Source organism: Urocitellus parryii, chromosome 3 (assembly GCF_045843805.1).
Source record: "Urocitellus parryii isolate mUroPar1 chromosome 3, mUroPar1.hap1, whole genome shotgun sequence".
NCBI classification, from domain to species: Eukaryota; Metazoa; Chordata; class Mammalia; order Rodentia; family Sciuridae; genus Urocitellus; species Urocitellus parryii.
Window position 1 is genome coordinate 86,537,894 of NC_135533.1, and position 24,761 is coordinate 86,562,654.

Sequence of the window (24,761 nt, forward strand, 5' to 3'; positions counted from 1 at the left end):
TATTTAGTAGCATCTTTGATGACATTGTTTGAATATGGTTTGTCCCCTATGAAACTCTTGTGGAAATTTAATCCCCACTTATGAGATAACAAGAGGTGAGACAGGGGGCACCTTGAAGAGATGACAAGGGCTCTGTATTCATGCAATTAACGGATTATCCTAGGAGCAAGGTCCTCTATGGAAGCCAGTTTGGCTAAGTCTTTCTCTTGTTTCCTGTTTCTTATCATGTGGTGCTGTGTGCTGCCTCAGAACTCTGCTTATAAGAAGGCCATCAACAGATATGGGCTTTCAACCCTGGACCAGAACCAAAAGCCAAAATAAACCTCTTGCTTTACAATGTCCCCAGCTTGTGTTACTGTGCTATTGGCAACAACTAATAACTAAGAACAGCTAAGAACAAACTAAGACCCTCTGGTCTCTACCTACTAGCAGCACCACTTCCCTTAGTTGTAACAACAAAAATGTCTACAGACATGGCTAGATATTTTCTGGGCCTCAAAAATGGCCCTCATTTGAGAATCACTAGCCTTTAGCATGTCTAGTGCAGACTTGGGGTGCCTGTGGCCCTTGCCAACATCTGAACTGCAGCCTCTGGAGACATCCTGAACCAGAGTCTTCTGGCTAAAGTGTTCCTAAATCCCTGGCCCTCTGAAACCATGTGAGAGTAAATATTTGTTGCAGAGTTTGGAAGTAATTTGTTAGTCAGCATATCCTGCCTTCTCAGATAAGGAACACCCTGATCCACCAAGCCATCATGTTGAGCATGCACAGCAAAAAGTCATTATCTGGTGTAAATAGTACATGCTGGATTGGGTTTGAGCCGGTCATCAAGGCACAGTAAATTTCATGAGCAGATGGTTCTGACTCCCATAGCATCTGCTCTTGCTGCTATATTGATACTCCCTCAGTTCACATCTATAGCCTCTTGGGGTTGACAGAGGAAGAAAGTATTTAGACCTGCTTCAAAGTTGACCCTTGCAGTTTGGAATCACATGGTGTGGGTGAGCTATCTAAGCATTATAGCCCAACCCAAGAAAGTGGTAAGGGAAGTTCTCTCAGGACCCAACAGCAAGCAGGTCACCTAGACCTAGACGGTTACTCTATTACACCCCAAAGGTCACTCATATTTGTCTTCCTTCTACAAAGCTTGGATCAGCTGGTTTGAAGGTCTTTATTCCATGAAGAGCATGCTTCTTCCATCTGTCCGTTGATTCTGCCATCTGTCCGTTTTAGGTTTCTCATGCCACTGAATGAGCAGACAGAGAAAGGAGTTTCCTTTCAACCTGCAGAAAGATTGTCAAAATACCTCCCTGTCTTACCTGTGGCCTGTGTTGTCTCTGCTGCCCTCTGACAGATCTAATCCACAGGGACCTTGACCATCTTGATAGTCTGCAGAACATTATTATGCTACTGTTCTGGCTGGGGTGAATTGCCAGGAGGCAATTTGATGGCTACGATCCACAAGGAGAGCAGGAGGACTGTGTCTAGAGCTGAGGAAATTCTTCTGGGCACTTCCATATCAAGGAGTAAAAGTTATTGGAATTATGTTGCAACCTGCAGGACTACCAAAGACCAAGGATTCAGCCTCTTTAGAAATGAGGGTGCAAGTCATTCTGTTGAGTAAAGAACCCCAAACAACCGAGGAGCTAAAAGCAAAAGGAACATGGAATGGGCATTGGAAGAAGTTCATGATGTATTATTATTCAACTTATTGTTATCAATCAATTTTATTACCAGTTATCAAAACAAAAGATTCACAGCAGTTTGCATGTTTTCTTTGCTTGCTATATACATTGTCATTGATGGTTAGCTTTTCAACTTGGCCTTTGGGTTACAGAATGTCTAAGACGCCATGATCATTCTGTAACTCAGAAAAGAAACATCACCCTGAGATGAATAGAGTAGCTGAAAATGCCTCCTCACAAGGGCCACTCTGTGTCACCACCTTTTGGATAGAGTGAACTTATCTTCATCTGCAGGAGAAATACAGTTGTTCTGTTTGGTGGAAATATGATATTGTTATTATTAAACAGGTGTAATAGAAAGTGTAGATGCTGAGGAGCAAAAGGGTGGATGTATTGGGTCCTGTCTCCTGGCTCTAAGACTAAATCCATCCTTCCAGATGTTCTTCACCCCTTTCCCTGTCTCACTCACTCAGCCAATTTCATGTTAGATTATTCTAATAGGAAGTTCCCATGTGGGAGGAATAGGATAGCCAGCTTCCCTCCTCTGGCAATGGGAATAGGGCCATGCAGCTGGGCTGGACTGCATGCACCACAGGCTCCAACAGCCGGGGGTGGTTCCAGCATCAGCATCAGTACTGAGTATCTGCTCCTGGGATCCAGCCAAGGGACAGTGGCAGCTTCTCAGTCTTTATTTGCTTCTCAACCCTTGCAGCAGTTTTTAAAATCAATTCCCTGCATTACATTCTTCTCCACTTGAAGTATGTAAAACTGTTTCTACTTTTCTCTTTGGTCACTGAACAATATAGAAATCATTCCACTTCAGTACATAGGAAGCTTCCTTATTCTTGAGGTTTATTTGTTTGTTTGCTTGTTTTTACAATTCATCATGTTTTCATAAGAAGATTCAAGTACTGGATATTTAGGTTGCTTTTCATCTTTTCTTTTAATCAGTAAAAGCAATAAGGATATTTTCATTTCAGGCAAGTATTGTTAAGGCGTTTACTTGGCAATGTTTATCTCCCTGCATTCGGAATTACACATGCCAAAGCTCTTGTGTAGGGATCCAAATGGCTGAAGTAGGATTAAACTAGACTCTGGAATCCAGAGAGCATCCATCTGCAATTGGTTATTTATTGCTTAATAAGTGTTCTGAAGTATTGTCCCTGGATGTCCTGCCCTTATCTCTTCTAAATGAATTAGAATCACCTTGAGGCTTAATTTTGTCATCTTTTGAATATGTAAATATGTAGGGGGGATGTGGTACCTCATCCCTCTGAAACTAATGTCATTGAATATGTCTTCTGACTGGCAGTTTTGGAGGAGGCCTCTGTCTTCATGTGAATAGGGCTTGGGTTTTCTCTGGAGGAAGTGGCTAACGAACAGCACTGCCAACACCTCTATGAAGCGGGGTAGCTCAAATAGAATCCCAGTTTATCATTGGGCTTATTCCATATCCCTTTCATGAGCCAGTGCTCTTTAGACAATTTTTCCCTTTAATTATGAAATATTTTAAATGATTTGTAGGCCATGCAGCAAGTCTCCTGGGTCACCGAGGGACTGGAGGACTTCCAAGACCAGCTAGATATCTTCTGTCCCCTAAGGCTCCCTCATTCCCTCTCAGCCAAAGGACATTCTGCTTCCGCAACATAGAGAAGGAAAGCTTCTTCAGCTCTGTGTTGACGCCAATTCCCACCTCTGTTTTCTGATTTATGTTCTAAAATTAATTAAGCGGCATTTTTGCATTCTTCTCAACTTTTAGGTGCTCAGATGATTGTGCCCTACCATTTCCAGCTCTCAGATTTTCTGGAACTTTCTGAATTGGGCAAGGTTAGGCCCTGTGTGCAGTTGCCATGCCAGCTTTCATTCAGCCTTCCCCTCAGGAGCATTTCCCTTCTGTGGGTCTACACTGTCATAGCAACTTAGAGAGTGACAGGAATCCTTAAACACTCACAAGCATCTTGGCCAACAGGCATTTGGAGCTGCATTCCTGAAATGAATATCCAGCCTTGTTCCAGAAGGATTCAACTTCTATAATCTTTAACATAATCCCTTTAACGCATAAATCCTTGGCAAATCCAAACTGCTGCTACGGTATGAAAATTCTAATTAAAGACTAAAACCAAAGCTACTTTTGGTGGTAATGCTGTTACACTGTCAGTCTGGTTGTCGGCCACATTAACAAAATACCTTTCTGATAATCAGCTAATGCTGGTAAGAAATCAATAGCCAAATCCACTTAACTTGAGCAGCATAATGCTGTTAAATCACATTTCCTGTCTGTGGGGCTAAATCCTAGGAGATGTGCATGGATTGTATTTCCACATACTCAGTTGAAAAAGCAAGGAAGCATGAAAAGGAAAATTTATTTACATTTTATATGTCAATAATAGCCACACACAACATTTATATTCATTTTTAATACATTTGACAAAATTGTTAATGCTGCATATTTATTATATGAAATAGTAGTTAAATAGGTTTGCTCATTTTCTAGGAAACCACCTCTACAGGTGAGTTTGCAAATGACTCATATACACTTTTAATAAAAATTGGTTTTAAAACTCTCAAGACAGGAGGAACATGGAAATCCATCCTGGCATACTCACTGGTGCATTGGAGATCTCTCAGTGTGGATGTTTCTCTCTTGTCTGGAATTCCATGTGCAAAAGGAACACTTAGAAGCTCCAGATTCAAAATGATTACAAATTAGTTTTATGTCTCACTGATTGGGATCTGCTCTGTTCAGGTTCAAAGAAAACCCAGAAACATCACAGGTCTCTACCTGAACTTTGTTCAAAGGATTCCATTCTCTTTTTGTCCCATCCTGATTCTGCAGCTGGAGTGAAAATGACTTTTTCCTTAGCTATCAATAGATTCAGGACAGACTTTTCTCTCTGGCAAAAGGTTATACACCGGTCTGGATTTTACTTTATATTTTCATTATAGATGAGAGAGATATTTTAAAAGTCACTTTAAGAATTACTGCCTGGCTTCATGGGGACTGAGGCCAATGGTTGTTGGCATTCTAACTATTCAATCAATTTTTTTTGTAACTGAAAAGTGAAGGTTGGAACAATGCATTTTCTAAGCTCTCAACCATTAGCCCAAGTTCTAAGTGTGATGAAGAATAAAACAATATGGAGTATTTTTCAAACTAAAACACCCTTTTTTTAAACCCATGGATGAAAGACTTGTGAATATTTCATCTTAGTATATCTAATTAAATCATAAACTACCAGAATCTAAAATCTTCTTCCCCAGCCTAATGTAGGGGAATAATCACTGTGTGATTGCTGGCAGGTTTTAGCTTGCCCCTGACAGAGGAGTCCTTGAGTGTTGCTAAAACACAAAATGGGATTTTTATTTTTAATGGGAGAAGGAGACGACTTTCTAAATACATAGTGGGAGTTTGCAAATTTAAAGTAAATCTATTTTAAAGATTTTGTTATCTCCTAAGTGTGGAACTAGGTCAAAATTTTCTTTATCTCTAAGATGGATTAAAAAGTTCTATTTTAAACATGAATCAATATTTGCAAAATGCCAGGTCTCTACTAGAAACCGTCAATACAAGACTAAGCACAATAGGCAGAAGTTCCTGGCCTCCTGGGGCTCATGTCACTTATTCTTAAGGGCTTCTGGGTTGAATTAGAACATTAACAAATGGTTGCTGTGAAGAATTAACCAGTGTTCTTCACTAAATGGGTGTGGCCCCCAGCGTGATAAAAACTAAACAAGAAAATACTAAGAAAGAATTTCTGCAGCATTCTTTTCTTTCTGCAATACCAAAATCCCTGAATGTTTTCACCATAATACGTTTGTAATGAACAGAACTTTTATGTTCATTTGTTTCATAGAAGTTGTTGTTTTCTGGAAACCATCTTGCCAAAGCAGGGGGGAAAAATCCTTTCTGGGGAAAGTCAGACACAGAACTGTAAATGATTCTGGCAGGATGAGCGTAGAAGGGAAAGGATATTAGCAATTGAAAATGACTTTGTTGCCAGAGGCACTGTTGATGACATTAGAAACCACATGATGGAATTAGACTTGAGGTTCTGTGTGGGTCTGCTTCAGCTCAAAGCATCCAGTAACCCTCCACGGATTGATTGTGAGACAACCACAGAGGCCGTAGAATGTACCTTTTATTATCTCAGGGATGGAAGTCTTATTTTGAAATCCAGACTTTGGAGAGTGTGATAAAAAATCATGTCTACAATCCTGGACGGCTACAGTCCTAAACAATTCCACCTACCTCATCCTTCAGTTTTGGTCTCCAGCCCCGTCACACTGTGCCTTCTCATTTGGAAATGTTTCAACATGGAAACTCCCCCCACTGCTCCAGGAAAAGAGAAAACAAGTCAAGAGGTGGCAGAGAAGGAGAGAAAGAAAGAAAGAAAGGACAGAAATACTTCTCTGCTCTGCAAGTGGTTTGGATGTCTCGGGCTGTACCAGCCAAGACGAAGCTGCTTCTGTCCTCAGATATCCCGCCCACCTGGGCACCTGGGATCCATTTTCCATCTGGCTCTAATCATCTCAGTCAAACTGAAGATTGTTTGTTGGTGGTGGTGGTGGGATTTTTTTTCCTTCCCTTAAATTTCACATTAGTTTTGTCCTGCCTTAGGTTTGTTTTCCTTTCAGTAATTCAAGTCTTGAATAAATCATTCGTTGCTTTTGGGCAAAACCTGCTTCAGCGTAGACAAAAACATCTTCAGACCATAAAAATGTTGGTTCACCTGTAAAATTTGCATGTGCTCCAAAAACAATCAGTGGAGCTTTCCTTTTTGGCCAGAAGCATGCCCTTCTGCTCCTCCTAGGGCTAGGAGGAACCCTTAGCATAGGCCTCACATTTTTTTCACAATGCTGTCCCCAAAGTATAAGGAAGGATAGGAAACCACATCAGAGAAGAGCTAAGACTTGCTGTCTGATTTCTATTAAGTCCTTTCTGAATTTTTTTGAAACCCTGACACATGTTTATTTTCATAATTGAAGAGTTGTAGTCTTGGACATTGAAAATAAACTCATTTTATGTTTTCAAATTTATAATTACAGCCATGGATGTTTTTACTTGGTTTGAGCTGTTTCATTTTGTTAACTTGTGACTTTAAGAAGGCACAAGTTGTAGATGGTGAATCAAGCTGCCATTCATCCACAGAATCGGGAACAGTTATTGGGACAGATGGGAGAGTAAAAGCAGAGGCCTGGGTGGGGTGGGGTGGGTGCATCTCTAGGAAATGTTCCAATGCCTCACATCAAAGAAGAAGAAAGTGAAGTTTTTCCTGGACCCCAGACAAGACTGTGGCATCCTGCAGCAAGGGGCCAGAAGGGGCCATGCTATCACTGGTCTTGGTCAACAGGGTTTGGTGGCTCATGGGTTAGCTTCCTCATACAAACCAGTGGCTACTGCGCACCTTCGTGGCCCCTGAAAGAGTCAGTTGCCTCATGACCCCTTTGTCCAAGTTGCTGAAGCCAGTTAGAAACAGAATTTCAATGAATTAAAGGATGACATTAAATTTTGTAATGTGATGAAGTAAAGAAAACATGACCTAATATTTTCTTCAATGTGGAAATAAATCAGAATCTAAATAATTAAAAGACTGGAAGAATAATTGATAGTTGAACAGTGGTTCTATCTTTCTGTGAGTCATTTTGTTGTTGTTGTTGTTGTTGTTCAATATATTTTTATGTTATGCATTATTTATCAGTGTGTCACAAAAGCCATATGTGGTCCATCCTTTTTATGGGTTGGGTCTGGAACGTTCCCCAAAGGCTCATGCATTGAAGGCTTGGATCCTAGTGCAGCGGTGTTCAGAGGTGGGGGCCTTCAAAAAGGTGAGTGGGCTTTAGCCTCCCAAGTGAATTAATCCATTAATAGGTTCATGATTTAAGGGGACTTCTGGAAGGTGGTGGAAACTGTAGAAGGTGGGACCTAGCTGATGGGAGTGGGTCCTTGGGAGCATGCCCTTGAGGACTATTTTGTCCCCAGCCCCTTCCTCTTTCTGTCTCTCCCTCTACTTCCCAGCATCCCTGAGGTAAGCAGTTCTGGTCTGCCATGCTCTTCTGCCTCATCTCAGGCCCAGTGCAATGTTGCCAACAGCCCATGGACTGAGATTTCTGCAACCATGAACTGAAATAAGTTTTCCTTCCTGTAAGTTGTTTTTCCCATGTATTTTGTCACAAAGATGCAGAGCTCACTAATACAATCCTCTATTTACCATACTACCTAGTACATATTGTGTAAGTGGAATTCTGGGGGTAGGGGGGAGTAAAGGGAGCCAGTCCTAAGTCATTACCTTGGTCTGCCACCTACCGCACATGGCTCTGACAGCCCAGCCACTGCTCTCCCCTTATCCCATGGTTGAGCTTTTATTCTTTTCTCAGGGCCTGGGCCTGTGATGGGCTTCCCCCAATACAGGCAAGAGTCATCAGCCCTTCCTTCAGGCTCTACTCAGATGCCAGCTGTCAGGAAAGCCTCTCCTGACTGCTTATCCTTTATTCCAGTCACCCCACTTAAATTTTCTTAACACACTTCTCAATATCCACAGGTTTGTATGTATTAACACTGACCTCCCACCAAAATGTGATGTCTTTGAAGCGGGGTCTTTGGTGTTGTTTATTGCTATATCTCTACCATCTAGAACAGTGCTTGGCACATTGTAGGTACTCAGTAAGCACTGTCAAATTGATACCAGGTTTCCTTCCTCAAGGGAACAGTTGGGATGTGTGTATTAAAAATATCAGGGATGAATATCAATCTACAAATTCAGGTGATACGAACTATGACTCATCTTTCCTTTTTTGTGGATTAGGGTGTGGGCATCTTTGGAGGCCATTATTCCACTTAATATGATTATAGATAAAATAATGTCAAAATCAGTAATGAACATATATTTTAAAAAAATGGGAGCTGGGGTTGTGGCTCAGTGGTAGAGCGATTGCCTAGCATGTGTAATTCTCAGCACCGCATATAAATAAATGAACAAAATAAAGGTCCATCAACGTCTAAAATGATATTTTTTTAAAAAAATCATCTTGTGACATAAGAACACGTTTGTCTTTTCTTTATTTGTTCTTTCTAGTTATACATGGCAGTAGAATCTATTTTTATATATTTATGCAAGCTTTGAATATATCTTATTCTAATTAGAATCCCAGTCCGTGGTCATACATGATGTGGAGATTCACTGTGGTGTATTCATGTATGGACACAGGAAAGTCGGCTTAGATTCAGCCTAGTGTCTTTCCTGTTCCTGTCCCCTCCCTTCCCTTCATTTCCTTTTGTCTAATCCAATGCACTTCTACCCACCCCCTGCCATTGTGAGTTAGCATCCATATATCAGAGAGAACATTTGATTTTTGGTTTTTGGTGGATTGGCCTGTTTCACTTAGCATGATGGTCTCCAGGTCCATCCATTGACTGGCAAATGCCATAAAGTCACTGTTTTAGGTGTTATGGTTTGGAGCTGGACTGTCCCTTTAATACTGTCCCTATGTATTAAAGCATGGTCCCCAATACAGCAAGGTTTAGAGGCAGGCCTTTTAGGAAAGCTTGGGACATGAGGGTTCTGATCTCATTTCATGGATTAATCCATTGATAGCTGGATGGATTACTGGAGGTAGAACCTAGTTGGAAGAAGTATGTCTCTAGAGGTGTGACCCTGAAGGGTTTATCTCCCCAGCCCCTTCCTCCTCACCTCCTCTCTGTCTCTCTCCCCACATCCACTATGTTGTTCTGCCTTGATGTTCTGCCTCACCTCCGGCCCAGAGCAATGGAGCTGGCCAAGAATGGATTGAATCCTCTGAAACCATGAGCCAAAATAAATCTTTCCTCCTCTAAGTTGTTCCTTTCAGATATTTTGGTTCCAGTGATGAAAAGCTGACTAACACACTGGGCAAGTGGGAAATTTCATCTCGGTTCCTCCACCCCTCCAGCCCACCCAGGTATGTTTCAGGATCAGAGAGTCCTAGGCAGTCACAAGGGCTTCAGGGAGGGTCATCTGCTAATGAGGCTACTACACCATAACTGTCCCCATGGTCCCTCATGTAGGTGGCTTTCTGCTGCTTCTAGGAAGGCTGAAAACCTCGGTGCTTGGAGCCTTGGCTCCCCAGGTCTTCCACCTGGAAGCTCTGCCTGTCTGGGCTACAGCCTCATGGTGGCCCCCACCAGGAAGCAGAACCCACAGAACTTGCTCTGCTGGGGGAGTTACCTTTAAGTCTGGCCTTTTGTGCCTGTTTTTCCAAGCCGTTCTGCTTCCTCAAAACTTATCCTCCCTTTGGGCCTCAGCCTTTTGGAAAACAAAAGCCAGAAACGCTCTCAGAATCCTTCTGCTTCTCTTCCTGCCACTCACCTCCCTGAAGCTGGGACTCTTGAGTCCTGGAGTGGGCTGGCTACCTGCTGGAATGAGGAAAGACAAAGGAAAACTTCAAACAACGCTGACGGAAGGCCGAAATGTGTGTTCCAGGGGGGAGACAGATGATGCACAGAAGAAAGTGACATTATTGAGCAGGAGGGAGTGGGTAGAGGAACCAAGGGAGGTGGAAGGCCTAATGGTGTCTTATACTGTTACCTGGGCTGTGAGGCTGGTCGGGGTGTCATTTGACAGCAGGTGGTGAATACATAGAGGTCTGAACAGAGGAAACAGAGGTGGGGTGTGGGTGGGTGCAGGTAAATCTCATCTGATTGGATAGATTTGAGCAGTGGGAAAAGAAACCAAAAAAGGTCAGCTGGAGCCAGTTTGTGGTGGGCCTTCAAAGCCAGAGGGTTTGGATATCATCTGTTAGTACTTGGCAGTCATTGACTGGACGGAGCAGAGCCAAGTTGCGCATTAGGAAATGAAGCAGCAGCTCTGTCTAGGATGGCGTAGAGGTGCAGCCAGGGAAAGGCCAGGAGCAGGCAGACCTTTCCGTAGGCAGCGGCCTAGAATCCAGAGGGAAGAGAACAGAGGTGCAGAAGCAGTTGCTGAAGTGGAATAGACAGACTTTGTCCCTGGTTGTGGGTAAGAGAAAGACAGGAGAAAGGTGGATTGGGAGAACAGGAGCATACTCAGCAGACCCCGGAAAACTAAGGGAAGCTGCTGGTTGGTCTCATCTTGTGGAATCTGAGTTTTCATCAGGGCAATTGGAGTGGTGAGCAGGGAGCTCAGAAGAGAGGTGGGGACTGTCTGTGATCAGGAGAGAGTGTGGGTCATGACACTGCAGCAAGGAAAGCTTATGTGGCTTGCTTTGGGCTTCTCCATCAGGTAGGGACAAGCCCACTCATTGAGAGAGAAGGGAGCTACGCTGGGGCCTCCTTGGAGCTTGAGAGGGAGCATCATTTGAAACAGCTGCATGGCTGGCCACAAAAAGTGTCAACAGGCAAGGAGCAAGAGAGAAGAGTCCCGCCACCTCAGGTTCTCTTCAATAAACACGGCGTCCTTTAATGGTGGCATTCGGAAATCTGTCCAGGCAGATGTAAGAAGAAATAGCCTTCGAGTCATATATCTAGTTTGAGGCATATATTAAGTTTTATACTCTGATTTTGACTAGAAAATTCTCCCTTACTTATTGCTATGCCACTCATTAGGAATGTATTGTTTGGAAATGTATCATGATGCCGGAATCCCTCCGCAGGGCACACATGGAAGCAGCTCTTCAACACCACCATTTCCTTCTCCGTGACATGTTTCTTGGTGCTGAGTTTCTGCTCATCATTATTTTTACCCCACTCCAAACGAAGTTTTTTTTTTTTTTTTTTTTTTTTTTTTGCTCTACTTGGTGGCTCTGGGTGGGAGAGGTACAGCACATCACAGAGACAGAATCACTTGAGGATTGATTGATTGATTGATTGATTGATTGATTTTGGTACCAGAGATTGAACCCAGGGACACTTAACCACTGAGCCACATCCCCAGCCCTTTTTCATATTTTGAGATAGGGCCTCACTAAGTCTGAGGCTGGCTTTGAACTCATGATCCTCCTGCCTCAGTCTCCCAAGCCACTGGAATCACAGGCTTATGCCATCATACCCAGCTGCACTTGAGGCTTTTGAGGAAGCTGCTGGACTTGCTGGGGAGAAACGGACAAGCCCCAGACTCATGGCATTCTCTGTGGAGAGTGCTGAGCACCAGCCCAGTGTTTCAAGGACCCCATTCCATTCACCTTCTTTTGCTCTTTGCCCCTCTTGATTCTAATCTTTGACTTTCATTCCATGCTGTCTGCTGTTGGTAATGGGGTGATTTGCTTGCAGGGACCAAGAAGGACTTACAAGAGAGAATAAGGCATGTCTCTCTGCATACTTGACCTTCCGGCATTTCCTTTCTAAATGACTCCTCCACGGGGGTGTTGACGCTTGTCGTTTTTAAACCACCTGGTTCTGGTTTTCGTAGGCAGACGTGTCCTAATCACAGATTACTGGATGCTTTTTCTCTTCCTAGTATTGCTTCTAAATTGAATATAGGCGGGCCTCCTCTTTTCCTTTACTGCAGCCCAAACAGAGAAAAAGAAAAATCCAATGAAGAACTGGAAATAATGGAAAAACTTGAACTGGGCTTCAGAATCGCAGGCTCACTGGGCTCCTTCTTCTTTCTCTCCGACCAGGCAGCAAGGGAGGCTTCTGAGCATGGCAGCAAAGCTCCCTAGAGCTTGGCTTACTTCTGGGGCCAAAAGAGAATTATATTTCTCATTATATAAGAAATTAGAACACTCGGGGACCTATTCAGAGGCTTCAGCCTGACAAACCTGAAGGTTTCTCAGGGACAGAGGAGCCCGTCTGAGGGAGCAGTGATGTATTTGATATCCCATTACCCCTGCCCCCCACAGCCCTACCAACGGAAATGCATTCTGCTGAAATTTCACTCAGAACCAACTGCCTCACTTGAGTAAACAAAAGTCCCTCTCCACTCCTCGCTCCATGCTGTCCAAGATCTTCTTCAATATTGCAGTACAACATCATTTTTGTTAGAAGCTACATTATTATTTTTACTTTTGTTTATTTTCACCCCAAAGCCTCTGGCATTTCCCTCCAGTGAGTCACACTATGGAACCATTTCAAAAAGTCCTCCTTAAAGAACATTCCTTTTCCCAGGGGAGAAGGGACCTTGGTAAAGGACAGCCTATCCCAGCATGCGCCTATCCAGCATGGGAGGATTTTAATAAAGAAATGCCATTTCACACGCCACCAAGGCCACTCGATGGATGGACTTACAGGAAGCCTTCTAGATCTTTCCCTGACTCTGCAGAGACAAGATGGCAGAACTGAGGTGTGGCCATTGGGAGTCTATTCCAATCAACCTGGGAGTCAGTCCATCAACTCTCTCCATTGCAGAAGTTAGGGCAGGTGTGTGTGAATTTGGATTTTGCAAAAAAAAATAACTGCACTATAAAAGATGGAAAGATAAAAATGAGAAAAGAGAAGGCAGAAGCAGGGGTGCTCAGAGCCTCACCCTCCGTGGCACACCGGTGCTTTGCTGGGCTTGGCCAGAATCAGTCTTTTGCCCTGAAAAGCCTTCAGCATGCCCCCTGCTCCCAATGTGGAGCAGTCTCACCTTACTCTCTGCTCCCAGAGCACTTTGGGGGCTTTTTCTGCTAATGCACACAGTGGGCTGGGTTACAGTTTGTGATGCTATGGTCACTCCATCCCCACACAGCCCTCTCCACTCCATTCAGGGTTAGGGGCATAGGTCAGATTTCCCTATGTCTTTACCACCCAGAAAGTTTATTATGGCACGTGGTGATGGGAGAAGGCAAGCACAATGGAACCAGAGGTCCCAGGGAGTTTCTGTTCATAGACTGACAAAAACAGGTATCTTGGGTTTCCTATTCTCTATATACAGCATCCTTCTCCTCCTTCAGCCTTCACAGACATTTCCTTGTCATGCTTTTTTGGGGGAGGTGGGTACCAGGGATTGAACTCAGGGTCACTCAATCACTGAGCCTCATCCCCAGCCCTATTTTGTAGTTTATTTAGAGACAGGGGCTCACTGAGTTGTTTAGCACCTCACTTTTGCTGAGGATGGCTTTGAACTCAAGATCCTCCTGCTTCAGCCTCCCCAACTACTGGGATTACAGGTGTACACCACTGCACCCCGTTTTTTGTCAGGCTTTGATTCACCTATGAAAATTAAAATATAATCAGAAATTATTAGAAGAGTTTTGATTGTAAATGTTCGTTGGGAAAATTGCCAGTGAGCATCTTGCTGCATATTCAGTTGAAGAGACTGGCCTTCATCTTTCTGCTGAACTTTGACATCTGCATGGGGTGGATACTTTTTGCCTTTTGGCTGCCTAGCAGCCAGGCCCCCTGTTTCTCCTGGAAACAAAACCTGCTTTTTTTTTAATGGTGGTCATTGTCTCTCATTGTTGGGGTGCCATCATGGTGGTCCTGGGATGTGTTGTTATCAGCGGTCACCACTAGGTGTGGTGTGGGGTTGGTTGGTGAGGGGGAGTTTTCATTGTTTTGTAGTGGAAAGTTCTTACTTTTGCAGTTTGAAAATTAAAGATTTAAGAAAAAGATTAATATTTGCTCTAAAGATCAGGCTAGACACAAGGAAGTTTCCTGTGAAATTCCTTTAAGCACAACCACAGTCCTGGCTTCCTCCTCAGACCCAATGAGCCCAAGGGAATGCACCCAACCCCGCGTCACACTCCTGAGGCTGCCAGAAATCCCTTTAAAATGATCGAACAGATGTCTCTCCTTGGGTTAGAGCAGATATAAATCACAACAGTCTGCTTTTAATTCCTGGGCTCGGTGTCTTAGGGGCAACAAAATTAATTGCTTTCAGATTTGTTTTCTGAATGTTTTTCAAATCTTCAGAATTTTAATAGCAAGAACCATTACAATATGCAAGAAAAAGTAAACACATCTGTGCAGGTAGCTGTATGTCATCCAGGGCACAATCTCCCCCACGTGACGGTGGAGTTGAACGAGCCTCAGTCACAAGGCCTCTGCAGAGGGGACTTGTTGACCACAGGTGGTTCTCTCAAGGGACCAGCATGAAGAGCAAAATGTCTCTGAGGGTAGGATCAGGGGCATAAATGGCATAAGACTGACACAGCCACCACCCATGTATCATCAGTTGGAAGAGTAGAGGTCTGGTTATTCACAGAAAGAAAGAAGGGACACCAGACCTTCTGTAAATTAGGATTTAAGTCAAACAACTTGTTACTAGAGCTCAGACCCTGGTTTCTGGACATACCTGTCCTGTTTCTGGTGTCAAGAAAGGATAATTTGGGAACATCCATGAATGAGTAATTAAATGATAGTTCTTAGTACTTAGCAGAGAATCACAATTCAAATATGTACTAGCTCCTCTTAGGCAGAGGGGATATAGCTTCTAAACTTTCAAGATTTGGGCACAACGTTCAAAATAAAGCAGATGATACAAGCCACCCTCTTTCCTTCCTCTCTCACTCTGTCTCTCCCTCCTCTGCTAGATGCCTTTTTTTAAAAAAGAGATTAATGAAATTGTTATAAATTTTAAGACTTACTTTTGAATTAGACTTTTCCTGTTCTCCCAAACAGTGATTTCCAAACTTCTTGCTGTCAAACCTATCATTAAGAGATTGCTAGCTTGATGCTGTGGCGCAAGCCTGGAATCCCAGCTGCTTGAGGCAGGCTGAGGAAGGAGGATCATATGTGAGGCCAGCCTCAGCAACTTAGAGACATTTTGTCAAAATTTAAAAATGGGCTGGGAATGTAGCTCACTGGTAAAGTGCCCCTGGGTTCAATCCCCCAATCCCGAGAGAGAGAGAGAGAGAGAGAGAGAGAGAGAGAGAGAGAGAGAGAGAAAGATAGAGAGAGAGGGGCAGGCCCTGGGGCTGTAATTCAGCGGCAGTGTGCTTGTCCAGCAATGCAAAAAAAAAAAAAAAAAAAAAAAAAAAAAAAAACGCTGAAGACAGTGGATAAAATATGGGTAATTATTTATAAAGCATGATCAGTCCACTATGATACAAATAACATATACATTATAAAATTTTACAGTGGAAGCTATAAAAGGATGCAGATGAAACTTAAAATACCAAACTTTTAAAAATTTCATTAGATTTTTTAATGATGCAAAATATTTTTGCTTTCTAACATATTACTATTCATGGCCTAATAGAACCAATGTGTTGAATATGCTTTGCTAATTTTGGAAAATCCTGGGTTATTCTTTGGTAATATAGAAATTAAACATCCATTATGTGTTCAGTTTACATTAAAGCTTGGTTTCAGAGTCCATCAGAGATGAAGAAGACATTGGCTGAGCTGTGTAGGGTCCAGTGGAAGAAATGCCTGGGTAGATGGTCTGCGTTGAACCCACTCCCCCAAATAATTTCTTAGCTTCATTTGTCTCTTATGCAAAGACTTTTGTTGGCTTTTAAGGGTTGTTTTTGTTTTTGCAATGTGCATCCAGAAAGACGGGAACACTTACAAACATCTGTTCTCAAAATGCTCTTGCCATAGTTTCAATTTTTTTTTTTAACCTTTACCTTTCTCACTAATTGTGAAAGTCCCACTTTTGCCTTGAAAGGGCAGATTATGTGTTTACTATTTTAAATATACCTGTTAGGTGACACACTCACAGTACTCCCTTGCCATGACAGGAGATCACAGCAAGTCTATAAGGCTTGTATTTGTCCAAGAAGGAAGGCATGGTTCCCCTCAGGCCCACAGCACCCTGTGGTGCACCAACATGTGACAACCAGGGTGGTACAAAAGGCCCGCGTGCCCATTCCCCACCAAAGTGCACAGTGTTCCAAAGGCCCTGCTAGTGGAAGGGTTGGTTTTAATGAGTCAACCATAGTGATAAAAACATATGTGAGCTGGGCACAGTGGTGTGTACCTGTAATCCCAGCAGCTCTGGAGGCTGAGGCAGGAGGATCTTGAATTCAAAGCCAGACTCAGCAAAATCGAGGTGCTAGCAACTCAGTGAGACCTTGCCTCTAAATAAAATACAAAGTAGGGCTGGGGATGTGGCTCAGTGGTTGAGTGTCCCTGAGTTCAATCCCTCAAACCCAGAAAAAAAAAAAGGTACCTATGTGAATATAAATCACAATTCTTGACAACATGCTGGACCCAGACCACGAGAGATGCTTCGGTTGGACCTCTCTTCCATACAACATCCCCCTTTACCCATATAATCTATTTACATTTATGTTAGTTACATGGAACACTGGACTGTCTCCCATCTAGACCAGGGGAGAGCATGGTGAGCATCCAATACTAAATATTAATAAAGCTTCACTGTGCTCTCATTTTGAAATGAAATAAACATTGACAGACATATTAGAATTTTCTCCTTGGACACCAGTGGATTGTCTTGGACAGACCATGGAGAATATGTAATCCATGGGAGGTTCCTTACACAAAAGACTTTCTCCAGTTCAATTAAGAAACTTTGCTTTTCTTCAGTCTTGGAACTCTCCTTCCCTCTGTTTTTTTTTTTTTTTGTTTGTTTGTTTGTTGTTGTTGTTGTTTGTTTTTTGGGGGTACTGGGACCAACTCAGGGACAATCGACCACTGAGCCACATCCCCAGCCCTATTTTGTATTTTATTTAGAGACAGGGTCTCACCGAGTTGCTTAGCACCTTGCTTTTGCTGAGGCTGGCTTTGAACTCAAGATCCTCCTGCCTCAGCCTCTGCAACCACTGGGATTACAGGCCTGCACTACAATGCCTGGTTTTCCTTCTGTTCTTTTAAAATAAAACATCTAGATTCAGTTTCCAGGTACCTCTACCCTCAGGTAATGGGGGAAGGCTGCTTCTAGATAGCCTAGCAACACTCCCCCCTGTTTCAGTACCTGGGGCAGGGAGATGATAAAACTGAAAATTTCAGTTGTTTCCATTTATTGAGCTATTGTTTTGTGCCAGTTGCTGTGTTAAAAGCTTTGAAAATACAACTGATTCTCTTTGTTCATGATAGTGATATTCTCTGACATCTCTGCAAACACTGAATTAGCAAACTCTGAATCATTGCCCCTAGGGGAAATAGAGGATTAAGTTCCTTCCAGCCTCTGGTCACAGCATTTCTGTCAATCAATACCTAATCGTGCTTGATGTGTGTTTTTTAATCACCTGATTTGATACATATCATTGATTCATTAACACTGAACTCTGGGCCAACAGCACAACCCATGCCCGAACAAATCTTATCCAACTCGCATTTTCTCTGTCAGGCTCATCAGTCTTCTTGTGTTTAGGGACACTAGACAGTACCTGAGCACTATGCCTGGGCCATTGTAGATGACAAAATCAGTAATGAAAAGCACACACAGGGCTGGGGTGTGGCTCAGTGGTAGAGCGTTTGCTTAGCATGTGTGAGGCCCTGGGTTCGATCCTCAGCACCACATAAAAATAAATAAATAAAATGTCTATCAACAACTTAAAAAAAATTACAAAAAGAAAAGCACACACAAATAAGCAAAAAACATGGCACTAAACAGACCTAGAAAGGACCCTTGTTTACAGTTAGGAAAGCTGAAAAAAGAAGGTGAAGTGGCTGGACGTGGAGGCACCTTCCTGTAATCCCAGCAACTCTCAGGAGGCCAAGACAGAGGGATAGAAAGTTCTAGGCTAGCCTCAGCCACTTAGACCCTCAGCCATTTAGCAAGACCCTGTCTCCAAACAAAACACCCTGGGTTCAATTCCCAGTACCCAAGCTTTGGGTCGGGGGAGCAGAGCATCACCTTTGCTTAATCTTTGTTTAATCTCAGCTGGGAATATGTGTGTGGTGGACAACTCATATTTTTTTCCCACGATTGATCTGTGGGTTACAAATAAATTTTTAGCAAGTAGGCCACGATGTTCGCAAATACAGAATCTGTGAATAATGAGGATCAGCCATCTATAGTGCCTGGTGAGAAAAGTAAGACTCCAGTGCTTCCTGAACTGGAAGGAACCTCTGAGATCTGCTCCTCTGGCCACCTGTTTTTGATACTAGTAGTATGGAGAAGTGACTTCTCCCAACCACCCAGGGGTGTGTGGCCCATTGGGACAAAAATCTCTGGTCTCCAGCCAAGGTCTGGGCCCTTTCCACTATGTATTTATGGAACCAATGCATCCCATTTAGCCTGCTCATAAAAAGAGGTTGTACCTCCATGCTCCAGCTTGTCCTCTCCAATAATTGCAATCTGCTTTGACCAGAAGGTTTGATTTGAGGATACCTAGCACATGGGCATCATGAACAATGTCTCTTTAAAAAAAAGAAAGATAGAAAGAAAGAAAAGAAAAAGGAAAAAGGTCAGGGAGGGGAAGATCACAAACCTGAGTGAAATCAGGCACAAGATGCAAAATTAAAAGAACAAACTCAACATTTGCAGCCAGAACAGGCATCCATATTTTAAATTTAATTATCCAGTGAGCTAATTCATAGGTGGGATGTGATGTTGTAAAGCCAAACATGCTGTAGAATTTCAAAGAGATGTCTCCATAATGCATAAATAGGAGCAATGTTCCGAGATGTGAGTGTAGTTGGGAAATTACTAATGAATTTATATATCTACATATTTTAAAGTCAGTCTATCTCAAATTTCAATTCCAACATTGATAAAATTCAGTTTCTCTTCGGGGCATGGTGGTGCATGCCTGTAATCCCAGAAGCTTGGGAGGCTGAGGCAGGAGGATTGCAAGTTCAAGGCTAGCAACTTAGTGAGGGCTTAACTAACTCAACAAGATCCTCTCTCTAAATAAAATACAAAATAGGGCCAGGGATGTGAGTTAGTGGTTAAGTGCTCCTGGATAAGAAAGAAAGAAAGAAAGAAGAAAGAAAGAAAGAAAGAAAGAAAGAAAGAAAGAAAGAAAGAAAGAAAGAAAGAAAGAAAGAAAGAAAGAAAAAGAAAAATTAAGTTGCTCTTTGGTAAAAGAATTAAGAGAATTTATAAATCAAATTAAAAATGAATCAATGTGGCCTATAGGCTGCCTGGTAAATGTGTATCCCCTCAAACAAACCACCAAGAAAGAAGGAAGGAAGGAAGGGAGGGAAGAAGAAAAGTCTAATTAATCTGATTAAGTATGCTCTCTGTATAAGATTCCCTGCATATCATGATATCATGAACTGGTCTATCACTCCTTTTCCATCATTCTTTTTATATATAAGGTTTCTATTTCAAATAAATCAAAGCTGACTTTCCTCAAAGACTAGATATTCAAAAATCTCATCATAATTGTTATAACTTCATCCTTTCCTATAGGGTGATCATCGGCTCTTCTTATCCAATAATATTTACCAAACACCTTCAGATGCATCATATGAAAAACTTCTATTATTTAAAAAACTTGATTTCTTTATTGCACTTTTCACTTACTCTTAAAGGGAGAAGAAATTCCTACTTGTGATCCCAGAATCTCATCATCCCCTGCTGTCAGGATCAATGTCAGAATCCTTTCCCTCCATCTTCTAAGTTAAGTCATGTGATCCTTCCTCTTGCTCACTCCCTTCGTGATAAACCATCTCCCCGAAATTCAGAAACTTGCTTGTTTCAAGGATCATTAATTTTTATTGATGAGAAACATTTTGCAGATATAAAAATATAATTTTCTTATTTATAAGACATTTTCAGTTTTTAAGAATTTTCTTTTCACGGATTAAAGCTCCTGACATTCTCGTTTAGGAAAATAGTTGTCTGTCAATCATAAGGATTCCACCCTTTTCCAAAGATGAATCGATTGATCATGTCAAAAGATCTCAGAGGCTGATCCAAGGGTAAAATGTGTCCTCCACCTCGAACAATTACCTTCAAGAAGAAAGACAAGAAAACTTGAAATTTAAAGAAGCAGATATTCTAAGTACATGAAAAGTTTTAATTTGGATCAGAGTGTTTAAAGTCTCTATAAAATCCAGAAGAGGGCTGGGATGTGGCTCAGTGGTACAGCACTTGCCTTGTACTGGCAAGACCCTGGGTTCAATCCCCAGCACCCCAAAAAGAAATACAAATGTGAGAACATATTCCACCAATCTGAGTTTTTGGATCTGCTGATTATCTTATTTCTGATAGTTTTAATAATAATAGGTAACTTAAAGATAGGAAATGTTTTTAAATTGTGTAATTATTTGATTTGTATGAAATTGTGTTCATCTTTCATCTGTATAAGATTTGAGGATTACCTCTCTTCTTCCTCTTGGGAGTGATATGCCTGCCCCCAGGTCCCCTCATTTGGAGGTACTTTGCTGTAAGTCTCACCTTTGGGGGCCTTGGAGGTGGGGAGTTCCACCCCAGGCCAGGTCAGCCTGCAACGGGGTACAATGCCTGCCCAATGCCACCCTCCAGATAGCCAGCCCCACTGGCCCTCACACTCAGTGGCACCTTTCTTTCTAGCTTCTTATCAATCATAAAGAGTGTATTTGGATTCTCTTTAAAAAGTAACAAGAAATCCTTGACACCTGAAAAAAAGTCATTTTTTTCTTTCTTAGCAGCAGTTAGAACATTATTTTCCCACAATATCATACTAGGAAATTTTCAAATATACAGCAAATTTGAAAATAAAATTTCATATACCCACTACTGAGATTCCCTCATTACTATTAATGTGTTTTTGTTTTTGTTTGATACCAGGGATTGAACCCAGGGGCACTTAACCACTGAGCCATATCCCTAGCCATTTTTTATATTTTATTTTGAGACAGGATCTCACTGAGTTGCTTAGGGCCTCACTAAGTTGCTGAGGGGGGCTTTGAACTTGGGATCCTCCTGCCTCAGCCTCCTGAGCTGCTGGGATTACCGGTGTTCACACCCAGCAATACTATTCATTTTATTTCACATATGGGTGACTCCATCCATCCCACTATGCATCCATTTATCCACCTAATCTTTTGACACATTTCAAAGTAACCCCCCGAAGATTTCAGCATCACATCCTTAACTGGAGCTCAGTGTGTTTATACATTTTATTCTTTTGCATAAAGTCAAGGTTTGATGAATGTGCTGTCCTAAGTGTAGGACATTCTCATTTAGGAAAATAGTTGTCTATTTTCTACAATAGACTCATCCGTTGGACCAGTGTGTGCACCTGTGTCGCCCAAGCCCTCACCAGGCTGTATGAAGCATTCTGCTAGCATTTCTAGTTGAGGTGAGTTCAAGTGGATGTGAGCCCTTGAACTGGGCTCTATGTAGACAGAAAGAGTCTTGTTGGTCTCTGCACTCATTGGGCATCCAGTGTGGGTAAGTATCTCAAGCAGAGGGCAACAGGAAGCCTCCAGAAAGACTGACACTGAGTGTTTGGAGGCCACTTCTGGAAGAGATCAGTATGGCCTGAGTGCTCTGTCACACGTGGGCAATGGAGAGAAGTTCCTAGTGGCTCAAGGGAATACACCTAGGCAATAAGGGATCACTGCAGAAACTTCTAGTTGTCAAATTATAATCAGCATGTAAAGACCACCTTCACAAGCCCCTTCCCAAGAGTCTGGGTTCTTTTACATGCATCAATATAAGGGATCCGAGGCAGAAAAAAATAGTATATTTATTATATGAAAATATCTCCACCTCTCAACACTTATCTTCTCACAATCTTGCTAAGAGGTAAGTTGGGATCAACGTTATAAGAAAAAAATCTTGCCCTGCTGCTCACAGTTATCCATATATATTTGCAGGTAGCACCATTTACAGAAGCGTGGAGGTGGTGTGGCTGTTTGGGGCTTTTGAGATGGTTTGTCAGAGTCACGTACTTGTAAGATAACTAGCTACAACCCTGACATCTGATACAAATACCATTGCTTTAAGTCGGATCACAGTACCTGCACAATGATTCTTCATGTTTGAACTGAACCCTGCAGCTTAGTCACAGAAGTTCAGTGCCCATTTCCTAACAGCCCTCTAATGGAGGCAGATACCACTTTCAGCTGTGGGATGGGCTGGTCCCTGCTTCTACAAAGGGACACTTCTGCCATATGCTCACTAGCCCCGTGGTCATTGATACCCTACTGCAAGGATCATGGATCCATCCACCATTTGGGTCCATGTTTGCATCTGGAGAACTAAGATGTGCCATGTTTTGTCACAGACCAAAAGTAAACATACTTGTGACAAGAGACCCTCAGGTAACTCTAGAGTGAAACCTTTGCTTCCCCACAACCCTAGGCTAGAATTTTCTTTCTGCAGATTCTCATCCAAGCTTTCAGCCAGGGGAGGAACTGATGAGGGATTTCTGTGCAGTTTCAGCTTCACTGAGGATACTTAATGAGTCATTTGTGTGACAAAATACAGCTGCTTCAACTAGAAATGAGTTTGGCAGCAATGGTCTGGAACAGCAATAAACCAAGTACTCAAGAGCTAAAGGTCATCCTGCCTCCAAAATCAGAGCTATGGCTAATGAGGGATAACACAGTGCTTTATAGCCAGGGCTCAGAAGTCAGAGTGCAGGAGCACGACAAGAGGGTACAGCAAGCTGTGTGACCTTGGGCGAGTAACTTAACCTGTCGGAGCCTCCATTTCTTTGTACAATTGGGAAAAGACGAATTAATTCTCAGAGTCATTGTGAGTTGTGTAATCATATAATGGAATAATGTCCATGAAATACTTAGTATAGTGCCTGGCCTTGGTATTAAGCATATATTAGTTACTGGTATTAGGCTTCCAACAATAATTCATGCTAAAAATCCAGGATCAAAATGTCCACATTGATACTCAGTGTTCCATATATTCATCTCAGTAATCTTAACTTAAAGCTGTTATTTTAAATAACAGACTCACACTTAAACCTATATAAAAATACATAGGCTCTCCAATTCCGAAGTTCAGAGAGGGGGCTAAGAACTGCATTCCAACAATTCGGAAGCAATGCTGATGCGGCTGGCCTTAAGACTAGCTGAAGAGAAACCCCAGAGAACTGTTCCTGTTCTGTGGTGAGAGGGGACTCGCTGATCCCACCAAGGGAGGAGATAAGCTGAACGTTATCAAGCCTCCTCATGCGGTCCCCTTAGTTCATTCATTCTGCCTGGGCGTCCACTCCTGTCTCGATTCACACCTCCCCGGACATGCCTGTGACGTCTGTGATAATTGGGTGGAGAAGGCTAGCTGAAGGAGGGTGGGGTCATCGTGTTTTCCCAGTGGCTTGCCTGCACTAGCTCTGACTGCCATCTGCCATCTGCAAGGACCCAGTGACACGGGAAATGGCCTCATCAGGTCAGAAAGTGAAGCTCCTTTAGAAAGAAAGGCTGTTCATCGCCTCCAATTCCCAAGCACGCACGTTCCCAAGCTGAGACCCAAACAGCATTTTACCAACATTAGCCTCGAAAAAATAAATTTCTGAGTGAGGAACCATAACCCACTCGGTTGTCTATTTCCAAGCCTCACCACTCCCAAACCAAGGACACAAAGCACTCGGCAGCTTTCGGAGGTGTGTGACAAACGTGGCAGGGTCGAGATTGCGAAATTTAATTGTGACAAGACTCATCTCAAGGCTTTCTGGATGGAAATCCTCTCGTCACCAGAAACTATGCAATGTGGGTGCTGCTAAACTCATGAGTTCCAGATGTTTCTGGGGGTCACAAATGTGTCATGAATCAAAAAAAAAAAAAAAAAAAGGTTATGCAAACACATAAACCTTCAAGCCGTTTCATTTTTTAGAAAACGATCACTAATTCCCCCAGGATCTAGAGGTGCAGGCCTGGTGTAAAGACTTCCCAGATGTGCCTTTCAAGATGGAGGATTCGAAGTTCACATTGTCCTTGCTGATGCAGACTTGTCAGGGGGCCCTGGTAGGGAGTCTTGGAAGAGAAGGTCCTTGGATAGGTGGGGTGGGGATGGAAGGATGCCCCGCAGAGATGAGGAACCCAGTGCAAACTCTGAGGGCGGGATCCTGCATGCAGCAGCAGCAGGCTGTGAGTGTCCGTGTTCTTGAAGGAGTGGAGGGAAAACAGAAGGAGCTGAACCCGCAGACACAGGGGGACCAAGGTCACCTCTGTGACAATCAGGGTGGGGGGAGAGCTGATCCCTACAGGCTGTGTGTGTGTGTGTGTGTGTGTGTGTGTGTGATAAAAAATACACTTAGCATAACATTTTTAACTGTATTAAAGTGCACAATCCGGTAGCATTTAGTACATTCACAATGTTGTGCAACATCACCCCTACCCAGTTACAAAATGTTTTCATCAACCCAAATAACACCTTCCCTGTTAGCAATATCCTGTCT

General features: G+C 42.7%; 1 protein-coding gene across 1 annotated transcript in view; it reads right to left on the reverse strand.

Annotated features, from left to right (window-relative positions):
- Positions 1-20,260: 20,260 nt before the first annotated feature.
- Cpvl (carboxypeptidase vitellogenic like) overlaps positions 20,261-24,761 on the reverse strand; it is a 106,403-nt gene continuing 101,902 nt past the window's right edge. The window contains exon 12 of the mRNA XM_077796436.1: positions 20,261-20,368. Within this exon, the coding sequence (XP_077652562.1) occupies positions 20,261-20,368 (108 nt within the window). The remainder of the gene's footprint in view (positions 20,369-24,761) is intronic.